The 23650-nt window shown below is 37.6% G+C and overlaps 1 protein-coding gene across 7 annotated transcripts in view; it reads right to left on the bottom strand.

Moving 5' to 3' along the window:
* Positions 1-23650, bottom strand: part of SNX7 (sorting nexin 7) — a 98576-nt gene that overhangs the window by 69204 nt on the left and 5722 nt on the right. For all 7 annotated transcript variants that reach the window (XM_027114435.1, XM_027114440.1, XM_027114437.1 and 4 more), the window contains exon 2: positions 4450-4632. In XM_027114435.1, the coding sequence (XP_026970236.1) occupies positions 4450-4632 (183 nt within the window). The remainder of the gene's footprint in view (positions 1-4449; positions 4633-23650) is intronic.

The raw sequence follows: 23650 nt of genomic DNA, 5'->3' as shown, positions 1-23650 counted from the left end.
GTTTCTCTGTCTTCTCATTTTGCTTAACTTACTATGTTTGGGGTCTCCTTTTCACAGGCTGTAGGTTTGTAGTTCCTGTTGTTTTGGGGTTTTGTCCCTAGTGGCTAAGGTTAGTTCAGTGGGTTGTGTAGGCTTCCTGGTCGAGGGGACTAGTGCCTGTGTTCTGGTGGATGAGGCTGGATCTTGTCGTTCTGGTGGACAGGTCCACGTCTGGTGGTGTGTTTTGGGCTGTCTGTGGCCTTAATATTTTAGGCAGCCTCTCTGCTAATGGGTGGGGTTGTGTTCCTGTCTTGCTAGTTGTTTGGCATAGGGTGTTCAGCACTGTAGCTTGCTGGTCGTTGAGTGGAGCTGGGTCTTGGTGTTGAGATGGAGATCTCTGGGAGATTTTCACCGTTTGATATTACGTGGAGCTGGGAGGTCTCTTGTGGACCAGTGTCCTGAACTTGTCTCTTCCACCTCAGAGGCAGAGCCCTGATGCCTGGCTGGAGCATCAAAAGCCTGTCATCCACATGGCTCAGAATAAAAGGGAGAAAAGAAAGAAGATAAAATGAAATAAAATAAAATAAGAAAGTTATTAAAATAAAAAATAATTAAAAATTTTTTTTAAAGTAATAAAAAAAAGAAGAAAGAGGAGAGGAACCAAAGCAAAAAACAAATCTACCAATAATAACAGGAGCTAAAAACGATACTAAAAAAACCAAACAAACAAAAAACGGACAGACAGAATCCTAGGACAAATGGTAAAAGCAAAGCTATACAGACAAAATCACATACAGAAACATACACATACACACTCACAAAAAGAGAAAAATGGAAAAAAATATATATATATATATCGTTGCTCCCAAAGTCCACGTCCTCAATTTGGGATAATTTGTTGTCTACTCAGGTATTCCACAGATGCACGGTACATCCAGTTGATTGTGGAGATTTAGTCTGCTGCTCCTGAGGCTGCTGGGAGAGATTTCCCTTTCTCTTCTTTGTTCTCACAGCTCCTGGGGTTCAGTTTTGGATTTGGCCCCATCTCTGCGTGTAGGTCACCTGAGGGTGTCTGTTCTTCGCTCAGACAGGACAGAGTTAAAGGAGCAGCTGATTCATGGACTCTGGCTCACTCAGGACAGGGGGAGGGAGGGGTACAGAGTGTGGGGTAAGCCTGCGGCGGCAGAGGCCAGTGTAACATTACAACAGCCTGAGGTGCCGTGTGTTCTCCCAGGGAAGTTGTCCCTGGGTCACGGGACCCTGCCAGTGGCGGGCTGCACAGGCTCCCGGGAGGGGAGGTGTGGATAGTGACCTGTGCTTTCACACAGGCTTCTTGGTGGCTGCAGCAGCAGACTTAGCATTCATGCCCGTCTCTGGGGTCCGCGTTGTTAGCTGTGGCTTGCGCCCATCTCTGGAGCTCGTTTAGGCAGTGCTCTTAATCCCCTCTCCTCATGCACCAGGAAACAAAGAGGCAAGAAAAAGTCTCCTGCCTCTTCGACAGCTCCAGCCCTTTTCCCGGACTCCCTCCGGGCTAGCTGGGGTGCACTGGCCCCCTTCAGGCTGTGTTCACGCAGCCAACCCCAGTCCTCTCCCTGGGATCTGACCTTCCAAGCCCGAGCCTCAGCTCCCAGTGCCTGCCCACCCCGGCGGGTGAAGAGACAAGCCTCTCGGGCTGGTGAGTGCTGGTCAGCACCGATCCTCTGTGTGGGAATCTCTCCGCTTTGCCCTCCACACCCCTGTGGCTGCACTCTCCTCCGTGGCTCCAAAGCTTCCCCCCTCCGCCACCGGCAGTCTCCGCCCGCAAAGGGCCTCCCTAGTGTGGAAAGTGGAAACTTTTCCTCCTTCACAGCTCCCTCCCACTGGTGCAGGTCCCATCCCTATTCTTTTGTCTCTGTTTTTTCTTTTTAATTTTGCCCTACCCAGGTACGTGGGGAGTTTCTTGCCTTTTGGGAGTTCTGAGGTCTTCTGCCAGCATTCAGTAGGTGTTCTGTAGGAGTTGTTCCACATGTAGATGTATTTCTGGGGAGGAAGGTGATCTGCACGTCTTACTCCTCTGCCATCTGGAAGCTCCTCCTGCATTTATCCTCATAATCTTGGTGTCCATGAATGTAAAATTTTTTAATATTTATTTATTTATTTATTTATATTTGGCTGCATTGGGTCTTCGTTGCTGCGCGCGTGCTTTCTCTAGTTGTGGCGAGCGGGGTCTACTCTTTGCTGCGGTGTGCAGGCTTCTCATTGCAATGGCTTCTCTTGTGGAGCATGGCCTCTAGGCACATGGGCTTCAGTACTCGTGGCACACGGGTACTGTGTGCCAATGACTGTGTTGTATAACCTTTGGCAAGTTTTGAGTTTCAGTGGGCTCATTCACAAAATGAGGGTAAATCATAAGATCCAGATTGTTGTGAGCTTCAGATGAGTTAAAACATATAAAGTGGTTAGAACATTGCCTGGCACAAATTAGTCCCACAATAAAAGTTAGTTTAACACACTATAATGTTATCACTATCACTATTACTACTACTACTACAAGAGCAGTACATTTAAAATATGATGTAATATGGATAACTCATAAGAACTGTATGTCTATGATTAGAATGAAATCCATAGGGTGTTTTATAAAGTGTCTTTCTGAAAGAAAGAAATGAGGGGAAAATAATTCAGTTTCACAAAATCTTTGCTAGAAAGGGTAATGAAAATGGATGATTATAACAGTAGTAACAGGAGAAATCTGGCTCTATTCTTAGCAGTGTGTCTGTATTAACACACTAAATATTCACAAAGACCATACGAGGTTAGTACTGTTATCTAATTTACAAATGAGGAAACTAAGCATAGAGAGGTTAATTAAATAGCAAGGAAGGGGGGCGATCAAGATTCAACTCCATGCTGTCTTGCTCTACAGCATCTTGATATGACTATGATACTATAAATTTCTTCACTCACTCACTCACCGAAAGGTTAAATTGCTAACCTGCTATATCCCAAGGACTGTGTTTAGAATTATGGATAACTTAAGATACAATTACCTTCCTTGAGAAGCTCACAGATTCATTGGGAATAAATACAAATAAACACACAGTTAGTGACCTACACACAGGTAGGTGTCAATTACTGAATACTTATTATATGTTAGGCACTTTGCTAAGTGTTTTACATTGATTAGTTATCCTAACTTAATTCTTACAGCAACTCTACAGAACCAGGTTCTATTATCATTTCAGTCTTATAAATTAAAAAACAAAAAAACCCTGAGGATTAGAAGGACTAAATATAGGCTTTTGATTTCTTTGCTACACTGACTGTGGTATCTTATATTCTTTAAGAGTTCAGTTAGAACACTGTGAGCAAACAGAAGAAAGAGGACTCAGCATGTGGGGCAGAGGTGGTGGGCATCATTTTGAATTGTATCTTGAAAAACAAACAGTAACTCTTCTGTCTGAAAGTGGGAAGGGCATACCAGACAGAAGAAAAAGCATATGCAAAATCATGAGAGCAAGAAATAGCCTAGAATATTCAGATAAAAGAGGTAGTTCTATGCAAGTGGAGAGCAGGGGTATTATAAGTCGGGAGTAAGAGGTGAGTCATATATGGTACGCTGGCCCCAGACTGAGAAGTTCTCTATATATCATACAAAGGAGTCTGCACTTTGTTCTGGAAGTGAGGAGCCAGGGAAGGATCTTAAGAATCTGAGTAAAGAGATCAGATATATACATCTTTATGCAACATAATTAGCAGCAATGTGGAGGCTGCACTGGAAGAAGTGATTATATGCACAGGGTCCAAAAGCTTTGCAGCTACAAAAGGGATGCACTACAAGAGATGTAGAATGAGGTTTCATAAACAAAATATTATAACTTATAAATAGAATTCTTGAAGGCTGCTATTACACAAAGGACTTTAAAAAAAAGATTATACTATTTGTTTTTTTTTTACTTTTTCAGAGTAAACTGTCTTTTTCCAGAGCCTTGTCCTAGGAGTCAGGAGACTCAGATTCTAGATCTGTCCTTGCATCATTAAACAACTAACAGTGTTTCATATATTGATATAAGATAAAGTGGCCATTTGCTCTTATTTGGAAAACAAACAAAATTATTTTTTTGGAATCTTCAGAAGAAATGTGAACACAAAATATTGTATCATGTTTTTAACTAGTTGTTTTCTTTATTAGCAAACTGAGGCTCTTCTTTTCCAAATATATTTCTTTATAATTTTTAAACTAAAAACCTAAAATGTTCCTATTTTAATAAGCACAACTGCTAAAATACAAGTGACTGGTACTCAGGTTAATTTGAATTCATATAGAACAAGTGAAGGACAGATAAGATGCAATGTCTTACTCAAAATGGCTGAAAAACTAGAAGTCAATTCAGTTAAGATTCTCTAAGTTGAGTGTCAAAGTGAACAAGAAGCAGTTCCAAAAGTTCAAAAAAGCAACTATATTCAAGAAAATGTTCATTAAATACTTACCTTAGTAATAATCCTATAAGTAATGAATGTTTCAATTGTAGTAACATGGCTTTCAGGTTCATCAACTGTAATGAAAAGATCTTTCAAATCTGGCTCATCTTCAAACTTGACTTGGTTTATCATTGATAAAGGGGATGTTGGCATCACAGGGCTGAAGGAATTCATGTCCATCAATGAGGCATCCTAGGAATAAAACAATCAAAAATTAATATCTATAAGGAATAAAAAGTTAAAATCCTTTTTTTCTTAGGCACGACAAATACTAATCAAATATGTCAAGAACAAAAAGGATAACAGGACTCCTGCTTAAATAAGGTATATGGAACATGTATTTTTATCTCTGCTTCTTCTCAAAATCCCACTTTAAAAATGACAGTAAAGAAACAAAGACAGAACAAGACAAAAAGTCATAAAAAGGCATAAACCCTCAAGGTAAAAAGAAGAGACTAAGCAAACAAAGTTAACTACTTTTTTGGAAACTGATGGTTGAGTGGTAACTGAAAAGCAGTGCAGAAACAGCTAGAGTAAATGTAGGAGAGAATGGTAGACCAGGAAAAAGAAGGCACATTTATGACACAGGATCACAGTGACACTCAAGAATTAGAGGTGCCAGGAACCTGTGGACATAGAATGCTGGAAGAGTTAAACCAGAGGATTGGTTAAAAAGCTCATAAAACAAAAAAGGAGTTAGTACCTCAGATTCCCTCACCAACCCCATGCAATCAGGTGACTTTTCTTCCCCAATTTTGCAAAAAACCTGGAAATTTGCTTTCTGGAGTGTCTCTGAACTCAAGGGCACCAGGCAGGATGGAGGGAGAGAGAGGCCCTATGAAAATACAGATATCAAGGGAAAGTCCTACATACTAGAGGAAACGATATCCAGCCCTTTCCCCTCATTTGGCCCCAAGAACGTGGGCAGCAAGATGTTGAATGTCTACTCAGCTTGTCAGTACCTGGTGCGGGAACTACCGAACATCTCAACATGTGGAAAGCCTCTGATGTGAAAGATTCACAAATAAAGAAACAAAGAGAATACAGGAAGCAGACAGAATAGAGAATATAATGCTTTAAAAATAGATGAACTCATTAGCGATAAGAATGATATCAAATTCATGAATAAAACAGGTGTTATTTTTCAAAAAAATTCAGAGAACAACAGGAAAACCAATAAAAAAGGAGGCTCATGAAAGTTGAAATATGATGGAAGGATAAAAACTCAAGCAGAAGTTCAAAAGATTTAACTTGAGAACTATGCTGAACCAAAAGAACATGGGATGGAAAAGGAGAGAGAAGTATTTTTAAAAATTAAAGGATCCAGGTAGATAGTACCTGAATGAACAGAATTCCAGAAAATGAAGAAGGAAAATGTCCTCTGAATTGAAGTATTTCCAGGTTGACAGGGCCTAACAGGCCTCCTCAAAATGAAGAGGACAGTAGTGGGGTGGGTAGTATCCCTACAAGCATCTATCACCATGCCATTTCATAACAGTAGGGATTTTCAATTCCTAAAAGCTTCCAGAGAGACTATAAACAGGTAAAATACAATAGGAATGGCTTCAGATTTCTCAGTGGTAACACTGGAAACTAAATGATAATCAAATAGTATCTTCAAAATTTTTAGAGGAAAATATTTCTTACCTAGAATTATACAAAGCCAAACTGTCATTCAAGTATACAGGTAGAATGAAGCCATTTCAGATAGGAAAGATTTCAAAAACTGACTCTCCATGTACCCATTCTTACACATTCTTTGGAAAACTCTTCACTTTTCCAAAATAAGGGCATATACCAAGAAAGAAGAAATATGATCTGAAAGTAAGAGATTCAACATAGAAGAGAACTAAAGGAAATTCCTTGGATGACAGTGAAAGAACAGACTTAGAGAACAACCTATACAGACTAGAGCAGAAAGACTCCGGGGGGCAAGGAGATGAAGAGGGAAAGAATAAAGGAAGAGAGGGAGGAAGGAAAGAGAAAGAGCAAAGGAAAAAGGGAAAGAGTATGAGGGAAGGAGGGAGGGAGGGAGAAAGGAAGGAAGGGAGGAGGGAAGTGGGGAGGGAGGGAGGCTGACAGAATACCTGATACATTTAAGCATAATGAAAGGAAGCATGCTATATTAGATTTTGTAGATGAATTGGTGCAAAAAAGCCAAGAGGCAGAGAAAACAAGAGAGGGAGAAAGGGAGGGCCTAAAATAAAGGAATGAATGAATGATGAACTCTAAAGAAAACAAAAGGTACAAGAATGAAAAATGTAATCATAGTTCATTACATGGCTTAACTGTGAATAAAAATAAATTGTTCTTAATACTGAATTTAACTAAAAATGGTGATACAGTCATATTAAGATAATGGGGGGAAAAACATTATGTATATGTTTGAAGGGAGGAGACATTGCCTATAAAACAGTTTCAAACATGCCAATACCATGAAGGAAAAGGAAGATGAGGAACTGTTCCAGACTGATGCAGACCAAAGAGACACAAGAGCCAAAGCAACATATGATCTTGGATTGGATTCTGTTCCAAAGGAGAAGAGCCTTTGTTTTTTCTCTCTAAATGATATTCTTGGGACAACTGAAAATTTTGAAAGGGTCTGTGGATTAGAATATAGTATTATGTCAATATTAATTTCCTGATTTGCATACTTATACTGTGATGACGCAGGAGAGTGTCCTTGTTTTCAAAAAGTATACACAGATTTAATTAGGAGTAATAAAACATGTCTCTAATTTACTCAACTTGCACACACACAGAGAAAACAAATGTTGTGAAATGGTAATAACTGGGAAATCTAGATTCTTTTTGGTATTCTTGCAACACTTCTCCAAGTTTGCAATTATTTCAAAATAAAAAGTATATTTATAGTTTTCAAAAGTCAAATCATCTGACAAGGCTTAAAATAAAATGAAACAAATTAAAAAAGCAGCATCACATGCTCCACTATTGCTATTACCAGTTCATGCTCCTCAGAAGCAAATTCAGAACTCTATTAGCTATTTTTGTTCCTTGTTACCTTCCTTATTTCAAAATAACATATATTTTCTTTTTTTTTTAATTTTTCAATTTTCATATTATCAGTAGGTTTCCTACTAAGGAGGATGAAGAGTATTTATTTAAGCCAATTAATTATATGAGTATAGACTCAGAATCCTATTTTACTCAATGGGTTATAATCCATTAATATAATTTATTTTGATGTTCTAAGTGCCCAAAATTTGCCTAGTAGGAGCTCCTTAAAGCTGGCATCTGTGTGTTTTTGATATGTCTTCATTATTCCTTGAGCACTTTATTTTCTGGCATAGCAAGATATTTCAGATTTATGTTATATTTTCCCTGCCCCAGTCATGGAATCAGACATTTCTCCAAGGAGCTCTGGTTTCTTTTAGAGGAGACTGGTATTTAGAAAACAAGATATAAATGCTAGAAAATATATGTATATTAGGCATGATTTAGACCAAGGAATAGAGGACAAATTACAGTTGAGTTGATCAGACACACAAAAACATGGAGACAATAAATGTCTTGCAACAAAAGTTTAGTGAAACAAATTACGGTATATACCTACAATAGGATACAATAAAGTCTATCCATATATTAGAATACAATAAAGTGATTAATATATTAGAAGAATATATAGTAACTTGGAAAAAGATTCCCAGTATGGTATTAAGAGAAAATATTAGCTCATAAAATTTGTATTCAACTAGATTCTAATGCATGTACGTGTATTTATGTGTGTGTATGACAGAGGGGGATCAGAGGGTAGGAGAGAAAAAGTGAGAAATAGCGCACTCACGATATGCATGCACTCATGAACTTAGAAGCTATACAAAAAAGTTAACAGAAGTTATTCCAGGTGTTGGGATTGCTGTTGAGTTTAATATTTTCCTGTCTGAGTTGCTGTATTTCCAAATATTCTAAAATAAACGTGCATCATTTTGAAAAAAGGTTTTTAATTGTTTAGAGTCAACACTGTATCTAACGTGTTCAGAAACAGTAAGAACTACTGTAAAAAAAAAAACAGTAAAAACTACTGAAAAAACTACTGTGAAAAAAACCCAGTAAGTTAAGAGAGCTGTCTAGGGCCATTTTGGCAGAAGACCTTGGATTACATATTTGATTATCTGTTATTTTTTCTTAATTCAAAGTTGTATAGTTAAATATGAAATTTAAAAATATGTCCGGAATCACATGAAAATGGGATTGTCAAAATAAATTATGGGATGCTAACACGATGGAATACTAAGCAGCCATTAAAACCAGAATTTAGAGGTTTCAAATAAATGTGCAATCAGCATGTACAAAAATCTCTCTCAATTATCATTTCATATAAACAGTAGTTTTTTAAGTTGATGGGCAAATGTGCTTTAAATTTCACTGACAGTGCATACAACCATGTGCTTTGGCGTTCTTTGTAGTCACCCTCTTAACTCACCACAACCCACTTCTTTTACCTACTACATAATTTAGCATTCTATTTCTTCTGCTTAAAATGCATCCTTTTGTAGAGTGGAAAAGATCTGCCTGAATTTATAAAGGCTCACAATTCCAATGAGTGTAGTGTGGTGTCATAAAAATATGCTTCAATATCTAGCAAAGGAAGAAAATTACAGGCTGAAATTTAGCAACATCCAAGATTTCAGTAGAAGGATGTAAATTACTATGAATCACTCAAAAACATTCTTAAAATCTCAATAAAAGTGACTATCCAAAGAGTTTTATATTCGCTTCAAAAAAAGGAAAGAAAATATACTGACAATACTTAAAAGATTTACATTTGGACACGAATAAGTAAAGACAATAAGTGTTTGAGAAGATCCAAAGAAGTAACTGACCAAAAAGAACTTCATTTAACTTTTTGTGGTTGATGCTTTTCAGGAGAAATGGATCGTTAAAATTTGTTCTTTCCAAACAAAGTTCTTACTTCCACAATAACGCATGCCTCTTTCTCCTGCTAGTTCTCTCTGTCTTTCTCCCCGTCCTCAATCTCATTTATACATTCGTTCATTCTTAGCATTTGGATATACAACCATTATCCTATGATATTTCACACAATGAAAATACATCTTTTCATTTTTTTTCTTCAAGAGATTAAAGCAGAAGGGAAATTATTTGCATGGTAAATCTCTACTTCTTAAATAACATTGAATACCTTTCTTATAGCTAGCATAGTGAAAACACACTCACACTCACTCAAAAAATCTTGGGATGGTTTCAGGCTGAGATTTGAATATGTATAATAGAGAAGTAAGCCAAATTGTCGCAGGAAGTCATTGTCTTTTATCCTTACTGCAAATCAACACATTCACTGTAAGAGAAACCATTTAAGTGACTTTCCTGAAATGAATGGACATTAGCACTGTGCTAGAATAATACTGAAATTTGTTGACAAAGTCACTTACAAATTAAGGGTAAGTTTTCTTTGTTCTTTTTTTTTGGTTTATTATAAGCATTTGTTGTGGGTTGAACCATGTCCTCCCAAAATTCATATGTTGAGGTCCCCCAGTACCTCAGAATGTGACCTTATTTGGTGACAGGATCTTTACAGAGGTAATCAAGTTAAAATGAGGTCACTGGAGTGGGTCCTGATGCAATATGACTGGTATCTGTATAAAAAAGGGGAAATTTGGACATAGACGTTCATAGAGGGAAAACATGAGACATAGGGAGAAGACAGCCATCTATAAGCCAAGTGGAGAGACTGGGAACAGATCCTTCCCTCACTGCCCTCAGAAGGAACCAATCCTGCTGACACCTTAATTTCAGATTCTAGCTTCCAGAACTGTGAGAAAATAAATTTCCGGCTGTTTAAGACACCTAGTCTGTGGTACTTTGTTACGGTAGCCCTAGCAAATGAACAGCATTTCTGTATATAGAGTGGTACATAATAAATATTTAAGGAAGGAAACAAGGATAGAAAGGAAGGAAGGAATTATAATTAAAATATTTCATCCTTGCTCCGTTAATTTTTTTTACAGGTTAACAAGCAACTTCAGTAATTTCTGAGAAATGTTTTTTGCCTCCCACTTTTAATGCTATTAGGTGGTTCCAATGTTCTACTATTGAAATAAATAAAATACAGAGCTGACATTTAAAACAAACAATGACTTGCCAATATTTGAGTGCTCAGGAAATAAACTCCAAAAGAAACAGGTTAAAAGGTGAGATATGATCTCTCTAAGAGGTGTCCTTCCTTAATATCCTTCACTAAGATGCTACTCGGGAACATCTCATAAATATAACATGAATTACTCTGATAATACTAAATTGCAACCACCATCTGTGCACAAACAACTATTTTCTTTTTACAAGTAGAGGGAAAAAAAATCAATGTGAGAAGTGTGATAAATCAGAATACTGGCATGAAAAGGCCATGCAAATAAAATTGCTGATGTACAAGAAACACGTACACCAAGAGACATCTGGTAAAAAGCAACTTAAAGTGGAAGGAGTTTGAGAAACCATGTTGTTATGAGGGACACTCATCTTGATGGGCCTAAATTTAGACTTACCAGCTGTGTTTTGGTTTACAACTCCTTCCAATCTGCCTGCTTATAATAATAATAAAAAATTAGAAAGGCCTTCTGTGGAACACTGTTGAAAATGTGATTGGGGGAAAAGCCAGCCTATGTCGTGTTCTATAAAGGGGCATACAACACTCAATAATCTTGTTTGACATAATTTCCAGTGCTATGTAGTATATATACCCTTGTATGCATATATCATAATCTATTTATTCATTTTTCTGTTTCTATTTTCTAACAGTGTTGCTTTGAATATACTTGGACTTTTTCAGGTTTTGTGCACTATGAAGTTATATACTGACCACAGAAATGTTTCACATAACTTTGTTTGACATAATTTTCCACTCTGGCAAAAAAAAAAAAACTGGTATATTAAAAGAAAAAGTCTCTGTAGTTAGGCAGAACTAAACTTAATTCAAGTTTACATATATATACAGCTGTGTGAACCTGGTCAAGTCACGTTACTTTTCTGAGATTCAGTAACATCAGAGAGGTCATATCTCACCTTGGATCACAGAGGATAAAAAGAGATGAATAAATGTGGGGTATACATTGTCTCCTTGAAACCTTCATGTGAATTATATAAACCTTACCATGACCCCACAGAGTATGTTCTATTTCTTTTCCTTTTTTAAACCAGCTAGCAATACTATTGAGTAGGTACTCTTTTACCTCTTGTTTTCCAATGAGGAAATAGGTTAAATCACTTGTTCAAACTCTTAACTGCTATTAAGTAGAGGAACCAGCATTTGACCACCACCTAACTGCCAGTAAGTCAAACGTACTGGGAGTTGTCACTGAATTCAATTTTCAGTTTCCCATAAAATTAAACAGAAATCTAAAGCAAGAATAAATCAATCTCTATGGTTAAAATATAGTCATGTAGTGGACAAAACCTAAGGAAGTACAAAAACATTCAAGGAAGCCCATTAAGAATGGATAGATAAATTGTGGTATACGCATACAAGGCTTTATATATATATATATATATATATATATATAAAAAAAACACAGCAATGAAAATCAATTACAACTTCATGTAAGGCCATTGATAAATATCACAAACTAAATATTAGAAGAAAAAAGATCAAATCAGAGAAGAATTCACACAGGACAACATCATTTTATAAAGTCCTAAAACATACAAGGTCCAAATTCACATAAATCCTTAACAAATAGTGCTTCAAGATACATATACAGATCTCCCTTGACTTACAATGGGTTTACATCCCAATAAACCCATTGTTAATTGAAAATATCATAAATCAAAAATTTATTTAATACACCTAACCTACCAAACATCATAGCTTAGTCTAGACTATCTTAAATGTGATCAGAACACTTACATTAGCCTACAGTTGGACAAAATTATCTAACACAAAGCCAGTTTTGCAATATAGTGTTGAATATCTCATGTACTTTATTGAATGTTGTCTGAAAGTGAGAAACAAATGGTTTTATGGGTACAGAACGGCGTCAGGCGTATCGGTTGCTTCCCCTCGTGATCGTGTGGCTGACATGGAGCTGTGGCTCACTGCTGCTGCCCAGCACCAGGAAAGCTTATCTACCACTGCTCGAGAACAGATCAAAATTCACAATTCAAAGTATCGTTTCTACTGAATGTGTATCACTTTTGCACCATAAAGTCTAAATATCATTAGTCAAACCATTTTAAGTTCAGGACCATCACTTTTATGAAAACCAAATGAATAATAAAAACAAAATTCAAATTATTATTTTCTTTTAAGCATGAGAGAGAGAAAGAATCTTGGAGAGGGCCACACAGGGAATGCAGGCATACCTCATTTTATCATGCTTCACTTTATTGCACTTCACAGATACCATGTTTTTTACAAGGTTTGTGGCAACTTGGCATCGAACAAGTCTATAGGTGCCATTTTTCCAACAGCATTTGCTCACTTCATGTCTCTGTGTCACATTCTGGTAATTTTTGCAATACGACTTCAAACTTTTTCATTATTACTATATTAGTTATGGTGATCTGTGATCAGTGATCTTTGATGTTACACTGTGATTGTTTTGGGACATCACGAACCACGCCCATATAAGATGGTGAACTTGATGTTTGTGTTCTGACTGCTCCACCCACTGGTTGTTCCCCCATCTCTCTCCCTCTTCTTGAGCCTTGCTATTCGCTGAGATACAACAATACTGAAATTAGGCCAAGTAATAACCCTACCATGGCCACTAAGTGTTCAAGTGAAAGGAAGAGTCTCAAGACTCTCACTTTAAATCAAAAGCTAGGAATGATTAAGCTTAATGAGGAAGGCATGCTAAAAGTCAAGATAGGCTGAAAGCTAGGTCTTTTGTGCCAAACAGTTAGCCAAGCTGTGAATGCAAACAAAAAGCTCTTGAAGGAAATTTAAAGTGCTACTCCAGTGAACACACAAATGATAAGAAGGTGAAACAGCCTTATTGCTGATATGGAGAAAGTGTTAGTGGTCTGGATAGAAGACCAAACCAGTCACAACATTCCCTTAAGCCAAAAACTAATGCAGAGCAAGGCTCTAACTCTCTTCAATTCTATGAAGTCTGAGAGAGGTGAGGAAGCTGCAGAAGAAAAGTCTGAAGTTTGCAGAGGCTGGTTTATGAGATTTAAGGAAAAAAGCCATCTCTATAACATAAAGTACAAGGTGAAGCAGCAACTGCTAATGTAGAAGCTGCAGCAAACTATCCAGAAGCTCCAGCTAAGATCAGTAATGAAGGTTGCTAAACAACAGATTTTCAATGAAGATGAAATAGCCTTATATTGGAAGAAGATGCCATCTAAGACTTTCATAGCTAGAGAGGAGAAGTCAATATCTGGCTTCAAAGCTCTTCTTAGTGGCTAATGCTGCTGGTGGCTTTGAGGTCAATGCTCATTTACTATTCTGAAAATCTTAGGGCCCTTAAGAATTATGCTAAATTGACTCTGCCTGTGCTCTATAAATGGAACCACAAAGCCTGGATGACAGCACATCTGTCTACAACATGGTTTACTGAATATTTTAAGCCCAGTGTTGAGACCTACTGCTCAGAAAAAAAAAAAAAAAAAATTCCTTTCAAAATACTACTGCTCTTTGACAATGCACCTGGTCACCCAAGAGCTCTGATGGAGATATACAGTGAGATTGATGTTTTCATGCTTACTAATACAACATCCATTCTGCAGCCCATGGATTAAGGACTTTCAAGACTTTCAAGACTTATTATTGAAGAAATATATTTCACAAGGCTATGACTGCCATGGACATTGATTTCTCTGATGGATCCGGGCAAAGGAAATTGAAAATCTTCTGGAAGGATTTCACCAGTCTAGATGTCACTAAGAACATTTGTGATTCATGGGAAGAGGTGAAAATATCAACATTCACAGGAATTTGGAAGAAGCTGATTCCAACCCTCATGGATGACTTTGAGAGGTTCATGACTTCAGTGGAGGAAGTAAATGCAAATGTGGTGGAAATAGCAAGAAAATTGGAATTAGAAGTGTGAAGATGAAGTGAACTGCTGCAATCTCATGATAAAACTTGAATGGATGAGAAGCAAACAAGTGGTTTCCTGAGATGGAATCTACTCCTGGTGAAAATGCTGTGAAGATTGTTGAAATGACAACAAAGGATTTAGAATATTACATAAACTGATACACTTAGTTGATGAACCAGAGGGAGGATTTGAGGACTCACTCCAACTTTGAAAGAAGTTCTACTGTTGGTAAAATGCTATCAAACAGCATTATACGCTACAGAGAAATCATCTGTAAAAGGAAGAGTCAACTGATGCTGAAAATCTCATTTTGTTGCCTTATTTTAAGAAACTGCCACAGCCGCTCCAACCTTCGGCAGCCAACTCCCTGATCAGTTAGCAGCCACCAACATTTCTAAGTGCCAGGGATGCACCTTAGCACCATACACTTGCATTATTTCATTTAATCCTCTCAACAATCTGATGAAAGAAAGCTCAATTATCATCACCTGAATTTTACAGATAAATAAGCTTGTACCATAGGGATAATAATAATTCTCCCCAAATCACTTATTTCTTAATTGGAAGAGCCAAGACTCAGTCACCACTACCATCACCACCACCCATGCACACACACCAAAAGCACCTAGTATAGCACCTTTATTTCACTTAACAAAAGTTCATTGAATGTCAACTATGTATCAAGCACTAGGCTGGCATACAACAGTGGCCAAGACTGGCTGGCATGGTGCCTTCTCTCATGAAGCTTACACGATAGTTAGGGGGGAGGGTAACAGATGATAACCAAATAAAAATATAGAGAAACAAGATAAGTCCAGATATAAATAAGTGTTGATAAACAGGGGAGTAAATTCCAGATAAAGTGGAATGAATTGCTGGAGTAGGTGGTTAAGGCAGGAAGTGAGAGGAATGCTTTTGAGAGAGCTGTCAGGGAAGGTGTCTTTAAGGAGGTGATGTGAGAAGAAGCCAGCCATGAAAAACACTGACAGAAGAGCATTCCAGTCAGGGAACCAAAAATGCCCAAGGCAGGAAAGGACTTAGGATGTTGGGAGACCAGAAAGGAGGCAAATGGGAAGAACACAGGCTTTGATGAAGATATAACCAATGAAACTCATTTTGACGTTTACTGTGGCAGAATTTTAAGTCTTCACATTTTTATCTTATAGGTCTTGAAAAAAGGGAAGGGAGAGCTCCACAATAAATGAACGTTGCACCTGAAATCCAAAGTAAGATATCTGTTGCACAGCTAGAGGTTTTTAAGGGTCTGTATGATCCTAATCAGACTATTCATGAGCATTAACCAGTAAGAGGTTATTAATCATGACTAATGCCTTTCCATTTATCTCAATTATGCTTGGGTAATTTCTTATCTAGTGGAAATTTTTCTTTTTTGTATTTAACACTCCATAGAAAAAAAATTAGTTTTCCTTACTCAGAAAGGTTCAACATGCCATTTGCATATGATTTTGCCACAAAACCACTGTGGGAGCCGCTACGATTGTTCCCAATAACCCCTTGTCTTTCTATGAAAGGAATACACCTCCTGGTCAGTTACCAGGTAACTTTCAGTGCCTCTTTATGGAAGGAAAATAAGTTTCCCACCCCAGTTAATTTGACCAGTGACTTGCTTTGGATGGTGTCATGTGTCTGGGCAGAAGATTTGGAAGCCATTGCCTGTTTCCACCGGTGCTCATATTCTTTTCTCTTTGCCGCAGGAATGACATGTCCCAATTAGCATCACTCCTTTAATCTTGATCCCAAAATGAAGAAAACACAAGAAGCAGACTCAAAGCCTGGACCAGACTCTCAGTTCAGTCACAGTTGACAGGTACATACCTGAGAAAGAAGTCTTTATTGCAGGTAAGCCACTAAGATCTTGAGGCTGTTTGTACTACCGCATTATCTAGTGAAACCTAACAAAAAAATACCATTCAACTTTCAACCAGGTTAAATACGCATAAGTATATATGTACATATGTATTATGTATGTATGCACACGGATACACACACTTAACCTTCTCAGAGTTAATACAAAAGAACAAAATAGGAATTTTTTCCCCCCAGTTCTGAAAACTCACATACCAAGAATTTGCCTTTAGTTTTTGGTCACATATAATAAGGTTTCCATTTTAACTGTAAACAGAATTTCTTTTCCTAATGTTTCATTGTAAATCAGTAATCTCTGTTTTTCATTTTAAAATGAAATTTTTATTTCTTATATCAAACATTTTTAAACAATGATTTAAAAAAATAAAATATGCTAAATGAAAGAAGCTAGACACACAAAAAGTGCAATTCCATTTATATGAAGTGTCCTAAAAAGGCAAATTTATAAAGACAGAAAATCAATTAGTAGTTGTCTAAGGCTGGGAGTAAAAATGGATATTAACTGGAAATGGCATGATGGATTTGAGGTGGAAGATGAGAATGTTCTAAAACTGTAAGTAAATTTACTTACCAAAAATCATCTACCCAAAATGGGTGAATTTCGTGGTATATAATTACACCTCAATAAAGTTAGTTAAACACAATTAAAAAGGGGTATGTTATACCAAAGCATTTCTCAAGGCCAAAAAAAATTACTTGTTTCAATTTTAGAAACTACTGATTTAACCTTCTGTTTTATCACAGATGTGTTTTACTGATTTTTATATCAGTATTTGCTAATAATTTTGATTGTCTAACTACACCCTTTTTTTATTAATACTATAAGTAGCACTGCATTATCCAGCGTGATTGGATATATGAAGTGTCAGAGTTATTCAAATATTCTGTTTAAAATAGACAAAACTTTTAAGCACATAACTCTCCATTTGTTTACTGAGACAACTTTAAAGTATATTCTTAAAGTGACTAAAAATGTTTATTTTAACTTTTAGTCTAATACCCTCTTTGAAAAGTGTGGGATACAATTAAAAAATACATGAATAAAATAAATTTGAACACTACAACTGCATAACTGTTGAATCTGTGTTTCCTTCTGATCACACTAGTCACTTGCAAAACTAGCAGGCTCTCAGAGTTATACTAGAGCATCCTATCAGAACCCCCAAAATGCAAAAATAAAACTCCACCTTCAAAACCCAATAGAATATATTTTATTAAGTTCAAATCTGAAGTCTTTTAACATTATTTTCCCAAAATACTTGTAATAATTTTCCCCATTGCCACTGACCAATAAATAAATAAAATACTGCTATCTGCACAAAAGAACCCTATAGTTCTTCTTCCTATAGGTTCTCATGGATTTTTTCTTCTTTTGGCTATACAACATCCAATCTTGTTTCCAACCATAACACTGGGTATAGTTTCTGCTAGTGCCTGTCCCTTTCTGCATCTGCATTTCCAGCCTTCAAATCTACTTTGTGAGCTACTATTTCATTCCTTTCCTGCCAGAGTTGATTTCCATTGCTTGCAACCAAGCCCCCTGATTGAGACAGGTGCTATTGGCTTCAAAGGATTTATTTTTCCCAAGTAAGAAGGTTTCTAAATGATTCCCTTGGGTTTTCTTATGCTTTGTGTTTATTTCTTCTAATGAAATCTAAATAGGAGCTTTTGTCCAGAATTGACGCTTAACATAGCTCTGTGTCATCCATCAATAATATTTACTCACCATTTGTCAAGACAAATTTGTTTTAAATTCTATTTGGTCTAGTAACCTGATTGGAAAGACCAATACAATACAAACTGAATTTACTGAAAACAGATGATTGGAAAATTACTGCAATAACTGTGTCCATATATACGAAAAAAGGCACAGGCCATATCATTCATTAATGTATTTATTCCATTAACATTTAGAGTTCCTACTCTTCTACCTTCAAGGAATTTAATTTATTGGAGATAGACAAGCAATTAAGATTTTAGAGACGAGAAACAAATACCTCTTTATAAGGCAAAATGTATTAAGTATTATGAGATTCAAAACACTATTATGGGGAGCACAGAGAAGAAATTATGGGAAGAAATTAATTCTAGCTGGAGAATGAAGAAGCTCTTAAGGAAGAAGTCGCTTTACAACGGGCCGTAAATAACAGAAAGGATTTTGTTTTGTTGACCCAACAGTATATTGTAAGGTGCAAATAAATCATTGAGGAATCCTGTTAAAACACAGATTCTGATTCATTGGTTCTGGAGTGGATTCTGAAACTGCATTTCTAACAAGCTCCCAGGTGATCCAATAGATTCATGGAACATACTTTGAGTACTAAGGCGCGTGCGCATGCGCACATGCAAAAGAGAGCAAGAGAGAGAGAGGTGAGGGGAACCACGGTGTAGCCTAATCACCAAGAGCCTTGAATGACACAATGTGACAATATGTTCTTTATGTTCAGAGCTGGGTGCTCTGGAAACAGTTTTCTGTGAGTACACAGGACAGACTACAGGCAAAACAGAGAAGAAAGAAGACCTTGTGTCTTCTTGTGAACTATTTTAATGGTTCTCAAATGTAAACACAATACTACTTGGGGTTGGAGCAGTGGGAACGAGAAGAAGGCACTAATTCTAGAGATACCAAGAAGATAAAACCAACTGGGACATTTCAGATATGCAGGGGACAGGGAAAGTGAGTGAAAGGGATAAACAGAAGGTAAGACCTAGTATTTTATCCTAGATATCTAAGAAATCATCACATCATTAGCAGAGAATCAGATAGAAAAGATAACAGGTGTGGGAAGAGAAATATAAGAATTAGGGAATGGAGAAACATAGTTCAGTTTGGGAATGAAACTGTAGCGATGAGTTGAGGGGATGAGTAGGACCACCTAATTAAGGCTTTCCATTGCTCCTGTGGTTAAGTTTAGCATGCTAAAATTTCATTTCCCTTTTTTTTTTTTTTTTTGCGGTACGCAGGCCTCCCACTGCTGCGGCGTCTCCTGTTGTGGAGCACAGGCTCCGGATGTGCAGGCTCAGCGGCCATGGCTCACGGGCCCAGCCGCTCCGCAGCATGTGGGATCTTCCCGGACCGGGGCACGAACCCATGTCCCCTGCATCGGCAGGCAGACTCTCAACCACTGCGCCACCAGGAAGCCCTCATTTCCCTCCTAATAGAGGGAAGCGACAGTGCAACTGTCACACCCTCTTCTCCTCTGGGACAGTCATCCAACTTGTGCCACAGCATTTTTAGTGACAAAATTTATGGCCTAGCTGAGTAATCCCTTTCATTTTGGAATCTTCAATTAGAAAACTATTCCATAAACTGACCTAAAGCTGATCTCCACATACTCTTGACCTAGTGGTTCTACTTTTGCCCTTCAAAACTATAAACATTTAATCTACCTAGATCATAACAACTCTTCATAAAGGTTGTTAAAAGAATCAGCCCAAGTCTTTTCCAAGCTAAACTACATTTTGTTCTTCCCAGCCTTTCTTCACAGTTGCCAGAACATATCATCAGTGAAACCCTTAGTTTATTCTCCTTCATGATAGCAAATGCATGGCGAGACTGTTACTACTGTAACCCTCCCCACTCCTTGTGCCAGTGAAAGACAGTGCTGATGGATCCAAGCCCTCTCTCTGCTAAGCCCAGACTAGATCTAAGGTTCTATCTCAAAACAGCATTCCAAGGATCAGGGCACTGGTATCCAGAGATGACATAATATAGCTTTGCCATTTTCTGAAATCAACTCCCCCTTTAAAATACAGAGGGTGGAATGGAACTTAAGTTGCACGAACAGTTCAAATTATAGTACAATTAATACTCCATATGACCTTGAAAATATGTTGTTTGTTCAGATTCAATAGGTACCTTGTCATTTGGGTATATTGATCATTCAGTCACTGAAAATCACTAGGGATGTTTGTACATAAAATGGTCTTATACAAGGTCTCTCCAAACTTACCCTGCAAGTTCCTTGTTGGTTTTAATTCTATTGTTGACCATATATGCTCGTTCATCAGGAGAACAGGATTTTTCATCTTCTTTCTACTTCACTCACCTACTCTTCCTCCTCTGGGAGGAATATAAGAGTACTTAACAACTAAGAGGACTGTGATGGTAGACAGTGGAGCTCCTAGTGGGAGGAATCCTGGATCAGCCCTATTTTCCTTATTTTATTGGTTCCTCTTTTTTTTTTTTAATTTTATTTTTTTATTGGAGTATAATTGCTTCACAATGGTGTGTTAGTTTCTGCTTTATAACAAAGTGAATCAGTTATACATATACATATGTTCCCATATCTCTTCCCTCTTGCGTCTCCCTCCCTCCCACCCTCCCTATCCCACCCCTCCAGGCGGTCACAAAGCACCGAGCTGATCTCCCTGTGCTATGCGGCTGCTTCCCACTACCTAGCTACCTTACGTTTGGTAGTGTATATATGTCCATGCCTCTCTCTCGCTTTGTCACAGCTTACCCTTCCCCCTCCCCATATCCTCAAGTCCATTCTCTAGTAGGTCTGTGTCTTTATTCCTGTCTTATCCCTAGGTTCTTCACGACAATTTTTTTTCCTTAAATTCCATATGTATGTGTTAGCATACAGTATTTGTCTTTCTCTTTCTGAGTTACTTCACTCTGTATGACAGACTCTAGGTCTATCCACCTCATCACAAATAGCTCAATTTCGTTTCTTTTTATGGCTGAGTAACCATCGAAATGGTAAAACCCACTGAGGTAGGATCAGTATGAAGGTCAGAGAAATGGCAACACATGACTTGCCTGCTTTAATCGTGTATTCTAGGTTTTAAGTGAGACAATTGAGAATGCATACACACATACACTACATATATACATACATAGAAACATTCACTATGCTTACACACTCTACATGCACACACATACATATGTGTATATATATATATACACATTCATATATGCCCACACTACACACATGCATACATATGTAAATACTGTGTGTGTGTGTGTGTGTGTGTGTTTTATATTTCTGTACAGATTACCAAGGTAGAAAACCACTCATTGATTCAAGGATATTTCTTGAGTAATCATAATCCAAGCTAGTAATAAAATATTAATTTGGTTAGACCTGTACTCCTCAAACTGGTAGCCACTAGCCACAGGTGGCTATTTAAATTTAAATGTAAATTAATTCAAATTAAACACAATTAAATGTTCAGTTCCTCGGATGTACTAGTTTACAATTCAAGTGCTCAAACGGCACATGTGGCCAGTGGCTGCCACGTTAAACAGACAGAGCTGGAACATGTCCATCACTGTTGTTCTTTTGGGACAGCAGGATCCTACACGGGCTGTGTATAACTGATCAATATTCAAGAGGGTTTACTAAGGGCCAGGTACTATTTATAAGCTCTTTACATTTAGTAAGTCATTTAATTCTCATATTTATTATTTGCCTTCATTTTACGGATGAAAAGTCTGAGGCTTTGAGAGGTTAACTAACTTGCCAAAGGAAATAAAGCTAGTAAGCAGTGGAGACAGGATTTCACACACAGGCAGTGTAGCTACAGAGTCTCTGCTCCTAAATACTAAGTTTACGTCTTGCTATATTTTAATTTACAATGATGAGTAGAGCCTCCTTCAAGACTTTACCTTTATCCCAATTAAATTTCATAGTCTGCTTTTAAACCCAGTATTCCAATTTATCAAAAATCTGGAAGACTGATTATGTTATACAGAGTATTAGCTTTTGGTACAGTTTCCACTGCTGTATAACAAACCATCCCAAGACAATTTGTTTTTATATTTTATTATGCACATTGGTTTACTGGGTCAAGAATTCTGACAGGATACAGCAGAAATGGATTGTTTCTCCTCCATTATATGTGGGGCCTCAGCTGAGATCTGAGGTCTCAATGCTGGGGGCTGACATCATGTTAGACATTTTCACTCACAAGTTAGTCATTTAATGCTGGATGGCACCTGAGACTTCAGCTGAGGCTGCTGACTGGAACATTTACGTGTAGTCTCTCAGTGTAGCCTGGGCTTCCTCACAATATGGAGGCCTTACGTTGCATGTCTTACATGGCAAAAAGCACACTGTCCCACTGAAAAAAATCAGAGCCTTCATTTCCTTTTGTGATCTGGCCCTGGAAGTTGCACAGCATCATTTCCACCATACCCTACTGGTCAAAGCAGTCACAATCCTAGCCAGATTCAATAAGTGGGGCATAGATCCCACCTCTTGATAGGAAGGTGGCAGGTCACATTATAGAAGAGCATACAGGATGGGAGGTGGTGATGCGGCTGTCTTTATCCAGTTATTCTCCACACTTTTGTAGTATTATGTATTATGCTGGTTATTCTCTCTTTTCACCCCCACCCTTCCAGCTCTCAACCATCTATTCTCTGTCCCTTTGGAGACGGACCCCTATGGATGCCATCATCTGAGCAGCTTGCTTAGTGGGGGCCAGAAGCAGAGATCCAAGAACAGGAGAAGAGGAGCTCAGGGAATATACCCCCATTTCCTCCCTGCTTTGGTGCCACACTTCAGGCAGTGGCATATTTCTAGCTACATCTCTGTGTAAACACAGCTCATGTGGAAAGGGCCCCTTCTCCACAGCTCCAACTCTCATTGGGTTCCAGCAACACTATTTCCATCTCTCTTCCCTTTAGAACTAGGGGTGCTAAAGGCTTTTTGCTACTGCAAGTCTCTAAGTGCCTCAGTATCCTTTCTTTGTTCCTGAAACTTGCCCAAAATGCTATAAATAAATAGTCCTTGCATTAAACTCTCTTCATTTAAATCATGGAAGAGAATTCTGATTCTTGTCATGGCCATGAATAATAGATGCAAACAACAGGAACTGAATAAAGATGGTTCAGACAACAAATGTGAAAAATTAATAACCAGACTTCCAATATCTTCTTCTAAGTATTTGAGAGAATTGTTGAATAGTATAATTGTCCCTCCATCACTACACTGAGTTGCCAGATTGATAGAGATCATATATATGATCATATATTGATATATATATGAGCTGGTTTTCTCCACAACCATAGCTCATTATTCTTTCAAAAATATCCTTTTCCACAAAAATATGAGTGATTCTTTCAAAAGCTTGTTCAAATAAACATATACATTGTTATATTTCTGATTTACCTAAAAGCAATCTTAGTTTTCCACCATTCTTATTAAAAATGATCACCTCCTTCTTTTCAAAGTGTTTACACTAAATATACTAAGTAGTTCTGTTGCTTTGATAGCTTTACCAGAGCTTGAAATTAAGCCTACTTGTCTATACCTTCCAGAACTTCCTTTCTTCCCCCTTATTTTTGAAAAGAA

The sequence above is a fragment of the Aethalodelphis obliquidens genome, unplaced genomic scaffold, assembly GCF_003676395.1.
Source record: "Aethalodelphis obliquidens isolate GAN/ISIS:26980383/991018 unplaced genomic scaffold, ASM367639v1 scaffold13, whole genome shotgun sequence".
NCBI classification, from domain to species: Eukaryota; Metazoa; Chordata; class Mammalia; order Artiodactyla; family Delphinidae; genus Aethalodelphis; species Aethalodelphis obliquidens.
The sequence above is the reverse complement of the archived record's forward strand: the minus strand, read 5'-3'. Positions and strand labels throughout refer to the sequence as shown.